General features: G+C 35.9%; 1 protein-coding gene across 4 annotated transcripts; it reads left to right on the top strand.

Moving 5' to 3' along the window:
• Nucleotides 1-802: 802 nt before the first annotated feature.
• On the top strand, nucleotides 803-19,848 carry LOC129283227 (SIN3-HDAC complex-associated factor-like). 4 transcript variants are annotated; one of them, XM_064113852.1, is made up of 7 exons: nucleotides 842-999; nucleotides 9,206-9,247; nucleotides 9,341-9,415; nucleotides 10,735-10,880; nucleotides 11,695-11,920; nucleotides 12,432-12,588; nucleotides 13,336-19,848. In XM_064113852.1, exons 2-7 carry the CDS (start codon nucleotides 9,235-9,237, stop codon nucleotides 13,691-13,693), a joined length of 975 nt encoding a protein of 324 aa, XP_063969922.1. In that variant the 5' UTR covers nucleotides 842-999; nucleotides 9,206-9,234; the 3' UTR covers nucleotides 13,694-19,848. The 4 variants fall into 4 exon arrangements, with proteins under 4 accessions (XP_063969921.1, XP_063969922.1, XP_063969923.1 ...); XM_064113853.1 differs by lacking the exon at nucleotides 842-999 and adding an exon at nucleotides 1,510-1,837; XM_064113851.1 differs by lacking the exon at nucleotides 9,206-9,247 and having other exon boundaries at nucleotides 803-999; nucleotides 9,306-9,415.
• The last annotated feature ends 805 nt before the right edge of the window (nucleotides 19,849-20,653 follow it).

Genomic DNA, 20,653 nt, shown 5'->3' with positions numbered 1-20,653 from the left:
ATATATATTTATATCTATATATATAGTACAATGCATTACCACTTTGCCTCATTAATATATATATATATATATATATAACAAGCGCTATATACTCTCTATACATTCCGTAGATTGAAAGTCAATCAAATAGATTGTGGTCAAGGCCAATCCAAAATTCGATCGAAAGTGAAATCACATAAGATTGAATTCTAAATTTAATACATTGAAAATTCCAATCCAATTTTGGATTGGTCCCTGATTGCAATCTATTTCATTCTAAGGAATTTAGAGAGTACATACTATGCAAAGAAGCCTCTCCAAAAACAAACAAAATAACAAAAATACCAATATAACTATGTTCTGCAGATTTTTTGTAACAGGAATGATGAGCATAATTATGTTTGCTCATCTAGTTTTCAAAAGTACACTGGTTCCTCTGACCTCCTCAATGTCAACGAGAACCATGTTAGGGAATCACTTTATGACACGCCCCCCCCCCCCCAAAAAAAAAAAGCAAAAAAATGTTGGTCAACAGGATTTGAAAACCATAGATAATATATTTTTAATGATTGATTATCATTTCCAAGACTGAATAGGTGCTTTTTTTCACACGTTGGATTCAGGACAGGACACGGAGGATTAGTATATTGTTACTGGGCCGTGCTGAGCATTGTCACGGCACCCCCAGTAACAATAGATAATCCTCCGTAGCCAGGTCCATGGTTGGATTCAGTCCTATATTAAAATCAAGGACATGCAAAATCAAATCTAAGTTGTAGAATTTAACACAATCCAATAGTCTTGAATGAAAAACATTTTCATTACTTCGGCAAGAGAGGGGGCTATACCAGAAATAAATTGATTGGTCGTGAAAGACATCGTGACCACTACTCTGATCGAACACTCTTTTCATTTGTTTTTTTATTCTGAGGATTTCATATTCTATCAGCTTTCTCCCGAAGTTTGGTAAATCATATCTCCAAGAGCAATCAGTGACCTTTATATCTGTAAATTTCCAAGGTAAGACACTTTCTAGATTCGTTTATTTTTGGAAGAACATGATGTCCTATTTCGATTTTCAGAGAGATCGACCGGCGTGCCGGTATACTACCAGAACACACGTGGAGTGTACGGAGATGAACCCCGGCGCGGCGCTTGCTCACACATCATTGCCTGCGCCTTTTTCGTGTATTAGCTCGTGCCTCGGTAAAAAGTAAAACTGAAAAGGAGTGCTAAAAAATTGACACTCATGAATTTTAGCTCCATCGGCTATGACAATATGTATTCTTTTCACCATTTCCACCATTATTTTCCAACCCTCGAACTTATGCTTTGTTTCTTGCTATTTCCTCTTATTTTCGATTTCCCCCCCGGAAACAAGAGATTTCCTGTGTTTCGCATGTTTTTGTTTTTGCCCCCTCTCTCGTCTCCGATCCAACAAAGGGTTCCTCCGGTTGGTCCTGCTCGATCGACCGGGCCTTGCTGGGGGTCTTTGTTCGCGTGCCTGGCACGTGCCACTCGCGAGCCGTGGAGCCTCACAAAGCAATATATGGCCAGGATTTGGGCTTTATTCCACCCTTTGCTTTGTTCCTATTGGGTGGCTCCCAGACCAGAAGGGCCTGTAATTTATGCACACTAATCCCTGCACTGTGTGGTATTGCTGTGCTTGAGACTGAGTGATGTTTTGTTATTGTGGTCCAGCCTTTTATATGAGTCCAGAATTTGCTGAACAAAGACAAGTTTGAGGGTATTTTTCTCACATTTGCAACTTGGCAGCTCAGAAGTGAGGTTGGATTTTTATTCCCAAGGAACTTGATAAATTATAAATTAGGACATTGTCATTGACATTAGTGCTACTGTGAGTATTTTACACATATTTTATTCCAGATTCTGTTGATAATGTAATGATATGATTATGATACTAGTACAGTAGGTCTAAGTTACTCTATTCCAATTTCGATCATTTATATTTGTGGATAGTTGTTGACAGAAAGTTATCAGCTTCTTTGTGTGAACTTACATTATGATTAGGTAGTGATGATTGCAAGCCATAACTGTTGAATTATTCAACACATTTCAATATTGGATAGAATTACGATGAAAATATACGTACACTGTGCATGCCAATGTTGAGTGGATGTCACATTCCAATTATATGTTGAATCTCCATCCAAACAGTCATTGTCATTATGCAGACAGTCTCGTTTATTTGCTCTGACAGCATTTAAAATGGTCTTGTTTAGTCTAGGACTAGGTAGCCTATTTTTCTATCTCATTGAAATGGATATCATTATTATTTTCTTAGGGACAGTAAATTAATTTGTGTCAAGCCTTGATGCCCTTGTTGACAGCTGATCTTCTAAATTTAAATAAGATAAGTTTTATGATGATGTCATTTATTGTCACACACATTATACTGTATGTGTAATCATATATTTAAAAAGGCCTACTTGTAACTTTCAATCAGTGCAGAACGTATTTTGTGTACATTATTAATTTCATCAATATTACAAATCAATATTGTCATAGTTTGCAGCAGGGAGATGGCTAATATAAACTGAAACCTTCCACTTCCAGCCTTAGATACTAATTACATGAAGATTCACATGTACATGTACCATTTATAGGCAAGTTTGTGTTCTTGTCAAGACATTTTGTTTATTCATTTTAGCATTCATTGCATGCTGAAATGACACAACATGGCATTCAATTTAGATTCTTTCCAATGTCATGACTACACACTTACTGCACTTGTATATTATTTTGTACGCCAAGTAATGTATGCCAAGTTCTTTGTTTAGAGTATGAGGAGGAGGTCCCATTGTTGATTTGGGGCGTCAGTGCAAGCTGTTGGAAAATTATTCTTTTGATCTTTCTATCCTTGTTGAGCTTCTGTGAGCCCTTTGTTGTCCAATTATGTAACCCCCCCCCCCCCAGGAACACAATGACAGTTAACAATACATGTACAGTACATGTATGTGGTACAATGTAGTGTTATTTGCCCACAAGTATGCATTCTATTCATGAAAAATCATGTAAAAAAGTTATTTATTTATTTCTTTTACATTAAATTATTCATATGATTATTTATTCATTATTTTTCAATTTATATATTTATTTATTCATTTATTCATTTATTCACTCATTCATTCACTCATTCATTATTTATTTATTCATTCATTAATTAAAAAGTCAAAAAGGGGCCTAAGCTTTCGATCCTAGCAGAATCTTCGTCGGAGGCAAAATGACAAACATATAAAGTGGAACAACCATAATATAGACCACAAACAAGCTACAGCAACACTAGAAACAAGGAGACAAAAGGGGCATTAGTGAGTAGAGAAGACCAATCAGGTTAGTGAAGGGGATGAAAGAAAAGGAGTAGGCAGACACAAAGGGAAGTTAGTGTAAGTAAGGCCAAGAGGGATTAAGATAATGAGGCAGGCAACATCAAACAGGATCTGGAACAAAACAGTGATAGAGGGATGAATAACTAGAGAATTAGTGAGAGGTGGGTCAAACAGGTTACAAAGAAAGGCTGGACACTCCAGTTGGCCGCCATTTTAACCTCCCCAACCACTCCATCACTCACATGATGCTACAGGGCATCGAATCTTTAGGTACCCGTCCTGACTCAGTCCGTACTAGCAGGGAGAAGCTTTGGATGAGACGACTTCGCACCACCCAACCTCATGGCCTGAACATCCAAGAGGGGAACGACTGATTTTCTTTCCTATCCACTTTCAATTTATATATACATATAATTTTTCCCCTCAGCTCTTTTGAATAGTTACATTATAGTTTCTTACTCTACTTTCCTCCCATATCTCATACAAGCTCAGCTCCAATTTTTCCTTCCTTATTCAGGCGATATAATAATTATTATATATATATATATATTTGTTTTTTCTCCACTCACCTCTTTTAGATTTACCACATTTGCTTATTTACATGTATACTATGGTTTCTTCATAATACACCCCCTCTCTTCTATATTTGCTTTTACCTTTTTAGGCAATTTGCTTCCTCTTTTTCACATATACATGTTTTTTTTCTTTCCTGCTATATAGTCTTATGTTTTTTCCCGTCACACCTAGCGGATTACCATATCAGTTACACCATATGTGTATATATTTATATATTTGTTCATATACATTTCTTTTTTGGATATATTTATATACATATCACTTATAGATACATATTTACACTTACCTTCTTCTCTTAGTTTGTTTAATGCTTTATCATATATACTTATATGTCTTTTGCACATTATCAGTTGTTCCCCATTCTTTTTCTTCCCTTTTTTTTCCCCCACTCTTATGCACCAGTTTATTAAGCCTTTCTTTGTAACCTGTTTGACCCACCTCTCACTAATTCTCTAGTTATTCATCCCTCTATCACTGTTTTGTTCCAGATCCTGTTTGATGTTGCCTGCCTCATTATCTTAATCCCTCTTGGCCTTACTTACACTAACTTCCCTTTGTGTCTGCCTACTCCTTTTCTTTCATCCCCTTCACTAACCTGATTGGTCTTCTCTACTCACTAATGCCCCTTTTGTCTCCTTGTTTCTAGTGTTGCTGTAGCTTGTTTGTGGTCTATATTATGGTTGTTCCACTTTATATGTTTGTCATTTTGCCTCCGACGAAGATTCTGCTAGGATCGAAAGCTTAGGCCCCTTTTTGACTTTATAATTTACTCCATTGGCTCTCTTTTATTAGATAAGCAGTTTTCAGCAGCTTCTTTTTGCCATTCATTAATTAATTCATTTATTTATTTGTTTATGTATTTAATTTGTTTATCATTAAAGATATTATTTTCAACAATGACATTGTCACAGTTCCTATGATAATGATGGTGATAACAATGATGATAATAATGATAATAAATAATGACAACCTGAACATTAATTTCACCCAGAAGAAAAATCTACTTTCAATAAAATCAAGTTTATCTAAAGTTGAGTAAAGATAAGAAAAAACAAGATGTACAGGCAATCAGGGGGAAAAACAATTAGTAAACAATAGAGATCATTTCCTAGCATTTTTTATTCCATCATCTCCAACACTATCACCAGAACGTGACCACACATTGACTGTTTAATGTGCTTGAGGTAGATTTGATTCAGGGAGACAAATATAGCCATGCCTTATCCAGGGATTGAGCCTCATTTTATTTCAGGATTCAATGATGGAAAATTATTATCATGCTTCTGTTTGTTTCAGAGTGGAATGGTTACTATTGATTAGGTCGACTCTCCGGGCTCTGCACTTTTCTACAGGGTCTATTTCTCTATTTCAACTTAAAGGGGAAAATTTTAAAAGGACATGAAAATATGCATTGTAAAGTCATTGAAAAGTGGCACTGAGGCAGAATAATTGGGCATCAAATGCTATGGCAAGGCATGGATGGCCTTTGATTAATTAAGCCCCCCCCCAAAAAAAAAATGAAATGGGCACAAGACCAAACAATAAACAATAGGGCATTGGATACCATGGCATTGGTCACCTTTGATTAGTTTAGGTCCCCCCCCCCCCAAAAAAAAAAAGGGCACACAAATATCCAATGGCACTGAGAGATAATGAGACCAAACAGATTGGGATCCAATGCCATGAAATTGGTTGCCTTGGATAAATACATGCCCCTCCCCCCAAAAAAAAAACAACTAAAGAATAAATAAACAAACAAATAAATGAATAAATGAATGAATAAGCAAACAAACAAATAAATGAATAAATAAATTAAAAAAAAAAAAATACACAAAAATATCCAAGGTAACTGAGAGAGACACTGAGGTCAAATATTTGGGCATCCAAGGTCAATCAGATTCAGGCAAACTAAATATTTTTTAAATATTATTTTTGGGTTATACTTCTCACAACCTACATGTACTGCCTAAATCTGCTTCAAGCTTCAACACTGCAGTGAAATGGGGATTTTCCATGGATTATTTTTTAATTTCCAGGGATCTTTTGAGTATTTTGATTCGCCTGAGCCCTCATGTATATTTTTATCCTGATGAGATGGCACCTGGGCCAAGCAATAGGGCATCCAACGCCATAGCCTTGCTGGTATTGAATTAATTAAACCCCCTCCCCCTGGTAGTGGTATGTATACCTGTAGAAATACTTCATTCATAAAGATAGTGCATGTACATGTACCCATACCAGTACTAAAACAGTTCTCAGGCCAGGCTATTTCCGAGATACTTTGGTTTTGTTTGGGGTCTATGGAAAATGTGTACAAAGCCATGTTCAGTGGGTTTTTAAACTTGATCATGTACCTGTCTAAAAGTGTTTACACATTGTTTGTACTGATACATGTACTTGTTTTATAGGGAGTAATTAATCATCTACTCTTGTTCACACTCGTATAAACTAAGCTTAGTATAAACGAATGACTCACTATGACACGCATTGTAGATATCATATAATGTCTTCATTAACCAACTCAATTTAATGTATTGTTCACACATGGGGTTGTTCACACTCTGTGACTCACCAAGGGCAATCGTTTGATTCAGTGATCTTTGCACAGGTGATTAATTAATTTATAATGTGAATCACAGCATGCATATTCATGAGGCATACACGTACATAACAGATCATCATAATCTTCATTTAATGAATGATCACGCATCATTGTGTCCATGTGTGTGAAGATGCTCATGTGCACTATCACATGTACATACATGTATATCTCCCAAGTGGTACGGGGTATACATGTATAAACCCATCCATATTTTATGTAGACCGAAAAATCAATCGATTTCGGTCAGGGGTATGCTCAGCTGAGACTTCATCTGGCTCCGCGCCATCCCCTCCGTCATGGATGAGGAGGAGGACTGACAACAAAATTCAGAAAATGTTTAAAAACTCCGAAATGGCAGATTTTTCAGTCCATATTATATTTTTATGTCAACATTTTAAGGAAGATTGCCATTGTCATGTTATTGGCCCTACAAGTATGTTATGTACTGCCACTCAATACAATAAAATAAGAGGTTCAGAATGGTTAACTGATGTACTGGAAAGTCCACTCTGATGCCAAGCTGGATAAAAGCAAAAAAAATGAGAACAAAATATCCCCCCCCCCCATGGTCGCCGCTGATTGCAGTGCAGTTGGATGAACAGCCACTGAAGAATTAAAGAGTTATGGATTTAAAAGTTTTTGTTTTGTGATGTTGCATGTGAGTATAATGTAGTTGCCACATATTTAATGTGATTGTTTAATGAGATAATGACCAAAAAATACCTTTCTCACTAAGAAGTGTGTGTTTTTCAACCGTGATGAATATCCAATTACATTTTCATGCACAGAGCTAGAGGGAACTTGACGTAAAACAATATAATTGATAATATTGAATGTTCGTCCTATCTGAGCCCAACAATTTTAAGTTTGGGTATTTCCTCAAGTAAAATCAGTTTGAAAATCAATTTTATGAATGATAAACATTCCAAAGAGGAATCAAAGTTATCAAACCACAATGATTTTTAATGTGTAATAAAGTGTACATTTACATTGTAGAGAGTATTTACTATTTCATTCACTTAAATTGATTTTAACATTGATTTTCATAATTGAAATCAATTGTATAATTTCAAAATTGATTGTATGTTGCAAGATTGATGACACATCCCAAATGTATGTACATGTAACTAGATTCTTGCTCTAATAGGTACTTTTGATGACTCATCATCTTTAATATTCATACCCTTTACTAATCTTATCAAGAGCCATGTCCACACTTTTACCTTCAATCAACTTGACTCATCTTGCGTCACTTTGTAAGTGTGAACATTGCATTGTTTCTTATGGAATCGTTGCTGCTCACCTAAAACCCACACACACATTAATGAAGAATGATATTCATACCTCTTTTTCACTTGTAGCAATCCATGAATGTACTCTACACATTCACACCGCTTATAAAATGTGCATGTGACATTTAATATTTATTTCCTCCATATTGCTGCTACAAAATGAGATATGATGACCACAATAGCAATGGTAATGGTATTGGTATTACCCGGTACTGTAATTAATGGAATCAAACTTTGGAATTCTTTATCAAATGAACTCAAACATTCCCCCACACTCCTGTCTTTCAAACGGAAATATAAATTTTACCTTCTTACTCCTTAATGTAGTTTTATATTTGCCTCTCCCCCTTTATTCGTATTTTACTTTCTCTTGCTTTGTCTGGGGTTTTGAGGTCTAGTATCTTTTTTCTTTTTTTATCCATATGTAATTTGTGTATTCCATTTATTTCTTTCATTGGGGATTGACCTTGATAGATCAATATGGCCTTTGTCAATCCCCTCCACATTTTGATTATTCTATGTCTTTTTATGTAATATATTGTAACTTTTTATATTTGTATTGTTTATTATCTATGTATGTATTCAATTGTAATTATATTGCATGTTTTTTACTCAATATGTGGAAAATAAAATTGAATTGAATTGAATTGAATTGAAAAAAATTGAATAATTTTCCATCCAAAGCACATTGCGATGCGATACCAGGAAAGTGATTCTCATCATACATGTTTTTTTCTGATTAGCATGTTCACAGAATCAATGACTAAAACAAAATGGCTATTTCCTTCAAATCAAATCCGAAACAAAAACCTGATTTTCTGAAACACGAGATACCATGTTTTAACAGAAAGTATCCTTCCTTTTGGATTACTTGGAAGTCCCAACTAATACATGTATTGTCTTGTTCTCCTATTATATGCTTTTCACATTGCATTTCCTTAACCCCATACTATCCTTAACCCCGGACTATCCTTAACCCCATACTATCTTTTTTTCGATTCACACTGTCTTTCTTAACCCCATACTATTTGCTTAGCCGGGGTTAACGCCTTAACCCCAGGCAATCACACAGCTCATTAATATTGATGATTTTATCATACAGAGCGAGATTAACGTGCAATTTTGACTTCTGTGATTGGCTAATGCTTAGCCCCACTTTTCCTTAGCCCGGTTTTGATTCACACTGCATCTCTTAGCACCGCAATATGCCGGCTAACCCTGCTTTTTTGCAGGGCCAGATAGTACCGTACTATTTACCGTGCTAACCCACTTTGCTAAAACGTAGTGTGAAAACGAAGTGGGCTAAGCTTAACCCCGGGAAATTGGTGGGGCTAAGACCCCCCCTTAGCCCCACCAATTTAGGACAAAAAGTGCAGTGTGAAAAGCATATTACATTCTCATAACAGATAACGGCCCTGTGGGAAAGCAAGAAGCCATGTTCACATTCCTTTTGGATTACTTGGAATTCCCAACTAATACATGTATTTTCTTGTTCTCCTATTACAGCCTTGTGGGAAAGGAAGAAGCCATGTTCACATTCCACCGTCCCAAGATCTATCGGAGCGTCGCCGGGTGCTGCATCTGCAAGGCAAAGTCATCTAGTTCCAGATTTACAGGTATGTTGATTTATAAAGGTTTTGAAATAATTGTGCTGGTATTCTTCATAATTTTTCCAGGTGGGCGTTTCATGAAGCTGTTTGTAAGCTACGAGCGACTGGTGACCCATTCTTATTGTTGTAAATGGTAGACACCAAATGTTCATTGGTGATGATTTAGCGTGTGAGAAATGTTCACCAGTCATTCTTAAAGTTGCTCTTAACTTACGAACAGCTTTATGAAACACCCACCTGGTATAATTGTCGAGTATCAACAATTAGATTTATGTCATTCCATCCTTGTAAGAAAAGGATAGTATCAATGTATGATACACTAATGAATAGTCAGCTACTGTAGTTGGACGGCCCTTTAAAAATGCTCTATTATCATTAATATCATGGTTATTATTGATATTGTTGTTGGTATCATCGCTGTTGTAATCATCCTCATTATTATCATTAATATTATCAGTATTTTAATGAATATTGTTATCATTATTATTACTAAAATTATTGTTATTACTAACTTATTAATATAATTTTTTACTATTATCATTTTTAATGTTTTCTATGATTCTCCTTTTATTTATCTCTAAATCAACTCCAGTTCAGGTTGCGCCCTTCCCTGAATCCTCTTTTCCGAGAAAAGATTGCCATTTCTTTTCATGACCAATAAATACCCAACACAGAGCATTTAAAATGAATCATATTGCTCTACCACAGTACAGATCAGTAATTATGAGTCATTCATAAACAAACCTTATCAAATGTTATTGCCTTGGATCATCATGAATCTCAATAATGGTAGAATGATTTGAGGAAGGCATTATTGTTGGCTTCCTGTTAAAATAATTGAGCACAATATATTATAAGACTACATATCGAAAAACTGAACCATGGGCAGGAATCAAGGGGCTCTATTGTTGCAAGAAATTGTTTAATCATGGACTAGTACTATGAGTACTAGGTCCATGGGTTAATTGAAATATTGAACCATAATAAGTGTAAGTCCCGAAATCAAGGGCAAATCCATGATTTAATGCAAATTTTGTATTTGATTTGCATTCAGTGCTGTACTGTGCAACTCAACCTTCTTGCGTCACTCTTTTTCGATTGATTTGTTTTTTACTTGCTCTTGATTTGCATGTGAGTATCACACCAACTGGCCTTAAATTTCAATATTTTGGGGCAGGGCCACCTTATAAAAATATATATATGGGAGGAATACATTCAATATTTTTTAATTTTATCTCTACAGACAGCAAAAGGGCACATTTTTATATGATGGCACAAATGGGAAAATTTAATATCAATATCATTATTTTGTTTTATCTCTACAGATAGCAAGAAGTATGAGATGGAATTCAAGGATTGCTTCAACCTTGTAGAAGGCCAGAAACGAACGGGAGAGATCTGTAATGCTTGCGTTCTGCTAATTAAAAGATGGAAGAAACTACCCAAAGGAACAGAGAGAAATTGGAACCATGTAAGTTTCCATGGTGAATTTCACATGAAAATCAAGAAAAATGAGGTTTCATGATTTTTGCAGAACCTTTTCAATTTCGATTATTCAGTTTATTAAGAAATAGGAAAAAACTTCTTGGGGAGTATTTTGTCTCTTCCTATATCTTCCTCTTAATCTTGCCCCCCCCCCCTTCCCCTCTCTCTCTCTCTCTGCCCTCAGAAAGGTTTCCTTCTTAGGCATTTTTTTTACTCTTCAGAAGACATTGGTATAATCGCTAAAACAAATTTAAGGGCATAACATTTCTAAGTAGCCACAAGTGAGCAAAGCAAGGGAGTAAAAAATGACCTTTATGAAAAGAAAATCTCATTTTGTGATAGATTTTAGCATACCGGTACTATACTGATGATAGTGTTATATATCATGCACATATTCCGCTTTTCCCTTTCGCTTCCTGTCTGTCTTTTTTTGGGGGGGGGGGGGGAGGGGGTGGGGGCAGGTAAACTCCAAGCCTCCCTCTGTATGCCACAGGGGAAAAAATAAACGGGGGCTCAGCCCTTCTTTGCCCCTGAAATGTTCATAGGAGCCTTGGAATAAACCCATTCACTTTAATGTTAATGCTTATCCAATGTTTCAGATTTATAGTCGGTTGTGAAAAATAGCCCCCCCCCCCCCCCCCCGAAAAAAAAAAAAAAAAAAATATATATATATATATATATATATATATATATATATATATTCTCCAAGATAACTTCAGTATCTCGCCCCATATACAGTTTGTACTGAAAATAAAACCTCTTGAAAGTGTTCTTCACATTGTTAATTTTCATCCTTTTAGGTGGTAGACGCCAGGGCGGGGCCAGGGGGGAAGTCACAGCTGAGACACAAGCTGAAAACCCAAAAGACCATGCCCACCAACCTCTATTCCAACAACTGCAACAACAACAACCCCGGCTCTGTCGTCTCGGAGCACGGTTGGAGCAGACGAAACAAGAGGAGACATGCAGAGAGAAAGAAGAGGATGCAACTACTTGATGAGCTTAGGACCAGGAGCCATCCAGACAGTAAGTCCTGTGGATAGGATGTAAAAACAGCAGGTCCTTATATAAAATGAACCGAGTGAGGTACTTTCGTTCCAAAGCCATTGTATACTAATGAAGTCAATGGTATACTTGTAAAGCTCTGTAAATGCAATATGTATTGTTTGATTCCAGCTGCAGATGCTTTAAAAATCATCAATTTTACTTTACTTTACTTTTTTACCTTCCCAATTTTGCTACATTGTATTACAGGTTACATTAGATCCTATGGGAATTTTAGGAGCTCTTCATTAGTTTTACAGGGCTCTGTAGAGCATATTGGGGCTGAATTCACCCAAATCCTCCATTCCCCCCCCCCCCCCCCCCCGATGAACTATAATTATGTAAAAATGTAAAATGTAAAATAAAACCCATGATATTCTAACCCAATGACAGAAGATTCTAGAGTGTGATGAAAACATACCCTGGGCCTAACCAATAATTAAAATATATATCTTCTTTTTCTCTCCTCTGTCCCCCCCCCCCCCCACTAAAGCTGAGGATGTGTCGCCACCCAGCCCCACCCCCAGCGACACCTCGGACACATCAGTTGCATCCCAGCCTGGATCTAGGACTGGCTCAATATCATCAGAGGACTTAGATGAACTACCCCCTCTATTGGCATCAATCATCGACACTTCGTATTGGAAAATGTAAGCAAATAACTGAGGTTACCAAAATACAACCACAATTTTTCTTACTTATTCGTAAATGTTAGCAAATATCTAGGTTACTAATGTGTAACAAAGTTATTTCGTGCACGAAGCAGCTAGAAGCTTGTCAGAAGATTGATTGAAGCTTTCCTGACATAGCAAAATATGGATGTGGACTGGATCTATATTTAGTTTATGAATGGATAGCAGCAGGTTTTTAGCTCTCAATATTGGTAGGTATTTGAAAAATGAGATAAATTTACTAAGTTTTATGTATACTTCTTAAGCAAAGATTGACCTTGGCAACCTGAAAGCTTGCTCGAGGTTTGCCAGGCATAGCAATAGCAATGTATCAAAAATGAATTTCAAGTATCAAAGTTTAGTATCAACATGATAGGATGTGCCTTGTTTCTATGTCCCCCCATTGGAAGGAAATACATGTGTAAAAAATTTGATGATGATGATGGGTTCTTGTGAAGCGCCGGTATCCGCCTCAGCTGGGCGCTCATGGCGCTTGCTCAAAAATAGGAAATATTTCACAAATTTCAATGTCTTCAAACAGTGCTTAGGATCATCATTCAGTTCAAGTACTGTCCTAGTAATGCTACAATTGAGTTATTCTTGCAATTGAGTTATTCTTACAATTGAGTTTTTCTTGCAATAATGCAACTTTAATAAATGAGCCTTTTCTACTGTTCCGATGGAAAAAATGGTAATACAGGTATTGTTGTTTCTGCTCGTTTACAGGGAGAAGATATGCTGTGGAACGATCTTCAAAGGGGTCAGAGGAGAGATCATGGTACATCCACAGCTCCTGAGGCCATGTGCAACCTCCTGTCTGGGGTCAGGGGTCAAGCCAAGGTCAAACCCAAGCCCCGCCCACAGGTCACCTGCTGACCCCGCCCTCTCCTGCAACAAAGGCGTGGTCAGTGACGCCATCGCAACGGCGACCAACAAGAGAGGGACGAGACAGGACAGTGTCGGGAGCGAAGAGTCCAACGAAAGCTTGGAATCAGATGACCTCGGCTTAACACACTCCAGAGAGGTCAAAGGGCAAAGGTTAGCAGGAAGTGGTATTATCGATGACATCATGGAAACATGCTAGTGTTTATTGTTTCGTGATGTTCTCTTCCGAATTGGGACTTCCAGAAGTGTTGTTTGTATCTGTCGCACCTTGGTGAAAATTACCTTCATGTTCCTTTTATGAAGGTGGTTACTAGGGCAATTTTGATTGCCTGTAACTACCACAGCGCTGTACCAAGTCCTTTTGATTACACATCTGACTCAAAGCAGACAACTCCCATGTAGATTCAATTGATGTGCAAATACCAGTCATTTTTTGTAATTTACCACATAAACTTTCGAAATTGTGAATATCGTTGGTGAGTCATCATTTTATGAGTGATGTACGATTGTTTGGTTTGCTACAAAGCAAAGACGAGAAGAAATTTGCCAAGAATGTTTGTTCGTAGAATAACTACTTTAAACAGCACATTGCCAACTGTCAAGTGTGTACAATGCAAACAGGAGGATATGTTAATTTGCAATTTTGTGCATTTTCTGTTTGTACTCAAGGAACATTTTTCACAAGCAAGGGAACAATCGCGATCTGTTATATAAACTACAGTAGTATGCCTGTACAAGAAAAAAAATCCTGTTGCATTGTACATGTATTTAAAAAAATCAATGAATAATTATTATTTTTTTAATAAATGTTTAAGTTATGAAGTTGGATATGACATACTGAATTCCAAATTCAAAACATCATTCATTAAAAATGATAAACATGATACGTTGGCTTGCATGAAGAATTTTGAATATCATTTATAGAATTAAAAAATGGGATTAGGCTTGGTATCAAAATACACAAAAGAGGTGAAGTCACTATCATTGTTGAAATATTGATTTTGCATCTTGCTAATGTCTGGTTATATTTCCTAACATGCTCATTAGCTTGACCACAAAACCCTGATTTTCTCATTTTCTTCGAAAAATATTTCAAACAAAATCCTGTTATTGTTACAATGTTGGTTTGTGTGTATTGGAGATTGAGAGCGAGGTTTATTATAAATGCATAATTTTATTACAGATGCATTATTTTCAGTATGAGATGTATTTAATGGTTATTGGGAAGGTATTTTTCGTGAGAGGTTGTTATTACAGAGAGAAAGACTAATTTTTAAAAATTATTCAGATGTTCTTATTTTTAAACTCTATTTATTGCCAAATTGGGCCAAATGGTAAGAGAAGCAAGATGTATGAGAGTAATAAAGATATATTATTATAGAAGGAATGTAAATATGTAATTTCATGTACAGTGTCTCTGTGTAGTAGAAACCAGCAGTGTATGTGTTCAGTGTTCATTGTATCTTACACCTGTCAAAAGTGTACATGTATTTTCCATTATGTGGAACACCTTAAAGTCCTGTAGTGTACACAACACCTAGAGTGTTGTCCTTGTTACAGAAATGGTTTGTTGTATGTTACAGTTTCTAACGAAGGTGTTGACTGAATCAGTTTCCATTGAAATCGTATACACTCCATGTTTCAGGTGTTCAAAACAATGACACCAAATATGTAGTGCTAGTTTAAATGTTGAGAGTTGAAGCAAATTAACACTAATCCTTGTCATTTGATAAAAGCAGTGTCAGGTTAACACTCAAGTGTTACCAGTATACTTTTGGTGTTATGGTATCATGATGTTAAGCACATAAACACATAAGCAGCATTGAATCAATGTTGGACACTTTACTCTATGCACACTCATTAGTTATGATTTACACTACACTTATTAAACACATGAACCCCCTTATACTTCTAATGCTCAGGAATATTTAAAAGGACAAGTCCACCCCAACAAAAACTTGATTTGAATATAAAGAGAAAAATCCAACAAGCATAACACTGAAAGTTTCAACAAAATCAAATGTAAAATACGAAAGTTATGACATTTTAAAGTTTTGCTTAAATTCACAAATCAGTTATATGCACCTCTTGGTCGGTATGCAAATGAGGAGACTGATGATGTCATCCACTCACTATTTCTTTTGTATTTATTATAGGAAATATGAAATATTCTAATTTTATCCTCATTGTCAAGTGAAACGATGATTACTTCCTCCCTGAACATGTTTAATACTATATGGTTCAGTCAAGTTGGTCCTTATTGTCAAATATGTAAAAAAGGAAATATTGTATAATTCAAATAATAAAAAACAAAAGAAATACATGTAGTGAGTTAAGGACATCATCGACTGTCTCATTTGCATGTCACTGAATTGTGCATATCACTGTTTTGTGAATACATGTATAAGCGAAACTTTAAAATGTCATAACTTATTTTACATCCGATTTTGATGAAATTTTCAGCATTATGCTAGTTTGATTTTTCTCTTATTCAAACCAACATATTTCTTGGTTGGACTTGACCTTTAAGACCTAAGAATGCTGTCTTATATCGTCTTATCCAATTATGCTACATGTATTTAATTATATGCAGGGGCGGCATCAAAGTATTTTTGTAGGGGTGAAGGAGGGGGGGGGGCTGAATGGCCTGAAGGGGACATTTTCCCCCCTCTCAATTGAATAAAGGCTTAACAATCCATATCTTTCTTTTTATGCTCCTCTTTATTCTTCTTTGTTCTTCCCTTCTCTCTTCTTTTCCTGTTTGTTTTCACTACTAAAAACCCCCTCTGTAGTGCCGCTCCTTTCATCTATATGCAGCAACACCCTTTATTGGGATATCAGTATATTTCTGAGTGCAATTTTTGAATGTGTTTATTTCTTGCCCTAGATTGATACAGGCTGAAACAATAGTACCTCTCTTAAATCACCTTGCCCATATATGTCCATCTTCTTTCCCTTTAAATGTTGTTTGTTTGTCAGTGGTTTTCAGTGTGAATGTTGACATTTGCCAGACCAAAGAGTTTTGTAACAGTTTACCAAGTCCTGTATGGGCCCTGTTTCTCAAAAGCTTGTGATTGATTGGTAATTTTTTTTTGTACCGTGATGCACATACAATAATAAAGATCATCATTGGCCAGTGTTGGCCATTGACATTTTGCGATTGATTGCATAAAGCCAGCATTTTCTTGATTAGCCATTGTTGGCCATTGCCATTATGCAATTGATTGCTAGTTACCTTTATCTTGATTGGCCATTGTCATTTTGCAATTGATTGCAAGCCAGCTTTATCTTGATTGGCCATTGCCATTTTGTGATTGATTGCAAGTTACCTTTGTCATTGTTGGCCATTCTTTGTTGTGGGTGTCCTGGGATTGTAACATAGATACTCTTCATTACAATAGATTTTAACTGTTTGTAAAAGTGTGGATTGCCATATACTAAGAGATATGATTGATTTTAAAATTGATTGTATATGTATCTTGTGTGTTACAGGGTCCTGGCTGTTGTGTGCACTTATGATGGTGCCAGTAGATATGCATAGATAACAAGTCATAGATACACCAACTTAGATCATAAAATAGATCATTATGGACAGCAAATATTATTTGTGTTTTGTGTTTCAAGGGGTGGGGGTGGATCGATTCACCAGATTATTGGTTGTTTGATAAATTTGAATTCCACCTCTTTGAAAATACCTATAAAAAGTGAGTGGATGAATCACTCATCTCCAAACGTTAACCTTTCAATGACCTTGTTTAGTTCTCTGTTTGCCGGACGATTCACCTATAAAAACAAACCTGATCAATGCTCATTGTCTATATCTATATCAATTAAGTCATCAGGAAATTTTATTTTCCTTTTCTTATTTTTCTGACAAAATATTTCTTTGGACAACTTTGTCCCACAGGATTAGAATGATTTGTACTTGGTAAATGAGTTGGCATAAGGCACTCCATAAAAGTGTGGTCTAAGGGCCTTTTCACACATGAATCTTGAATCATTGTAATGATGATTGCAATTCGTCTTTAGAATCATCGGACCTTTCACACTGAAAATTCATACCGTAATTTGAGTGAAACTTAAACGGAATTCACCTCCGTAGTAGAATTTGATTTTGTGATTAGCGTTCGTGATTCTAGTTCGGTTTCACACATGCTTAAAGTTTGTCATTAGCCTTATTTTTCACCGGAATCAACATTCATATTGCGATTTTTTACCGTGTGAAAGGGCGATAAGTTATCCCATGTTTAAGTAAACCATAGCTATCAGAATACCACTTGATATGTTTGTATAAAGTGTCAATCAGGGTCCGTAGTGCAGCGTTAGCTTTGTGAATCGGTTTATTTTCTATGATTGTTTTTTTTTTCGGACTATTTTCACAAACCTAGTGACATGCATTGGCGGCGGAAGCCAAAAATTTTAGGGGGGACCACCAACATTTTTTGACAAGCAAAAAAAAAAGGTTATCAACCTAAACATGTAGGGGGGACGCTGGAAAAAAAATTGACAAGCAAAAAAAAAAAAAGGTTATCAACAAAAAATTTAGGGGGGGATCGTCCCCCCACCTCAAGTTTAGGGGGGACACGTCCCCCCCCCCCGCTTCCGCCGCCTATGGTGACATGATCCTGACTATCATTCCTATAATGGGTACAAGTGAGAGGAAATGATTTTGTGACCTTTTTTTTTAATGATGGGGAATGAAAGATTGTTCATGGGTTTTCAGTCCTTAGTTGTTTTTTTTTTCCTGAATGCATACCGTCTGTATGCAGAGTATTTAATGTATATGTATGTCATTGTAAGTAACTTAGAAGAAAAAATTCTTCCAATTAAATTGCCTCTTAATGGACAGTGGTATGTCCAGAAACCACAAGCAATACATCATTATAAAAATATATCATTTGATTGTGAGATGACTAATGTTTACATGTTGATATATGCCATACATGTGAGTAGAGATATGTGTCATTTGATGTTATCAATTCATACGAACTGATAAGAGTTAATGTGAATGATGTTACATAGCGACTGTATGCAACTAATCTGTTACCCACGTATTTTACAAATACAATTTTTTTTTGCTTAAGACACAAACTTATCAACTGAAATATGATCAAAGTAGGCATACATACTCAAACTCTTTGGCCCGTATTCTGAAGTCGAGTTTAACTTAAACTCAGGTTTAAAGTTGTGGTTTAAGTATGGATAGCCAATTGTTACATAAATCACTAACAATAGAGATATCATATTTCAGCTCATTTGGCTCTCAAATCATTCATAATTGTCTAGGAAGTATAAATAGATGATTGTCTTCACCATCGATGCATCAGGAAAAAGCACAGTAAACATAAGAAACTTACAACTTAATAAAGATTTTGACACTTTTGGCTTCCCATACTTAAACCACAACTTTAAACTTGAGTTTAAGTCAGACCCGACTTCAGAATACGGGCCTATCAGTCTTGATCCAATTTGCAATGAACTTGCCATTTTCAAAAGGCGAAAGACAAATAATTATATGAAATATTTTTAAACTCTCCCTAGTTTCCCTAGTCAAATATGATTATGATCTTATAAACAGGGTGGTGACATTTTTTAGAGCATTCTAAATCATTTTAAAACATGCTTTGAAATTCTTATGAAAAGAAAATGACAATTTTTATTGTGCTAACCCTGGCCTTTTAATAGGTCAAATTATTCATGTTTTTTAACAAAAACTGAGTATGATGTATATAGTGCTGAATATGCAATACGCATTTTGCAATACTTATTTATTTGTAATGATATGCATCTCAAACTGTGTACATATTTCTGTGGAGTGATGTCTCTAGAATTATAACCCCGAGAGTGTTTCACAAAAGGGTGCCTAATGTCATGGATAACTTTACGAACAACTTAACAATATTGAAGAGCTAAAATAATGGGATTCCAAAAGGTTCCCCCAGATGACGATCAAAGTGTGCATGCCTTTCCTATAATGGAAATTAAATTATTTTGCATATATGTCTTGAGATTAAAACAAAATTAATGCTGTGTGTAATTTAAATGAATTTCAACTTAATGACCATATTGATTTTATAATGAATTTATAATAATTTATTTTGAATAATTTTACAGCAACTGAAATGAACGATGTGATCTCATTTCGCTCTGGATTGGTACTATTGAAGTCAGTCGTAAAGTTGTAAAGTTGTGCATGTCATTAAAATCAGTTTTGTGAAACGTTCTCCCGAATAGAATGTGAATTATTGTTATAACTTGCTGTCAAAGCAAGCTGTGTTTGTATTCGACTCGTGAATTTCTTTGAACAAAAAAAAATATCATTAAAAACAAAGCAAGATATGCTTATTTCTTGGACATTTCATTGTATAATTTTTTTATTTTATGGCCAGGGAGTCTGGTATGGCTGTATTAGCAATAGCATGACTCGATGTGACAAAGGTATTTTGCAAAGAGACAGAGGAGAAAGGGGATGAGAGGGAAAGAGAGGGGGTGGAGAAAGATAGAGAGAGAGAGAGAGCATGCCCCCCCCCCCCAGAAATTTTGAAAACTTCCATTTTTTTAACTGAAAATTTTCACAAACTTCACCAAAAGTATGCACGAAATCCTTCAAGTCACTTTACAAAATGCAAAAGCGTCCAAATGACAAGCTCAGTCGCTTCACTCCCTTACTTTGATTTTTTCAAAAAAGTTTACTCGTCCTGCCCCCCCCCCCCCCAGCAAAAAAAATCTGCGTACGGCCATGAGAGAAAGAGAGGGGGGGGGTACTGACGGATGGGAAAGGATATAGGTAGGCCTATATGTCATACTGGCCTGAAAGCGAGTCAAAGGGGAAGGGACATTGTCCCAATGATTTTCAATCAGGGAAAAAGATGAAAAAAAAAAAGAAGAAAAGTATGAAAAAGAAAGTCTAATCCACTCCATATCAAACTCCTCTTATTCCATCAAGAAAAAAAATGACGTTACCTTCTAAAGGACGGGGCTTGATACATTCAGGACCCCTTAAAGGACAAGTCGACCCCAGAAAAGTATTGTTTTGAATAAAGAGAGAAAAATCAAATAAGCATGATGCTGAAAATTTCATCAAAATCGGTTGTAAAATAAGAAAGTTACGACATTTTAAAGTTTCGCTTATTTTTCACAAAACAGTGATATGCACAAT

This window comes from Lytechinus pictus, chromosome 19 (genome assembly GCF_037042905.1).
Source record: "Lytechinus pictus isolate F3 Inbred chromosome 19, Lp3.0, whole genome shotgun sequence".
Classification (NCBI taxonomy): domain Eukaryota; kingdom Metazoa; phylum Echinodermata; class Echinoidea; order Temnopleuroida; family Toxopneustidae; genus Lytechinus; species Lytechinus pictus.
Note: the sequence above shows the minus strand (reverse complement) of the source record. Positions and strands in the feature narration are given on the sequence as shown.

What these genes read in the sequence shown, in the direction of transcription:
- LOC129283227 (XM_064113851.1), top strand. Translation starts at nt 9,328, where the DNA reads ATGTTCACATTCCACCGTCCCAAGATCTATCGGAGCGTCGCCGGGTGC. An exon ending in ATCTAGTTCCAGATTTACAG is followed by an intron (nt 9,416 to 10,734) that starts GTATGTTGATTT and finishes TTATCTCTACAG; the next exon opens with ATAGCAAGAAGTATGAGATG. An exon ending in GACCAGGAGCCATCCAGACA is followed by an intron (nt 11,921 to 12,431) that starts GTAAGTCCTGTG and finishes CCCCCACTAAAG; the next exon opens with CTGAGGATGTGTCGCCACCC.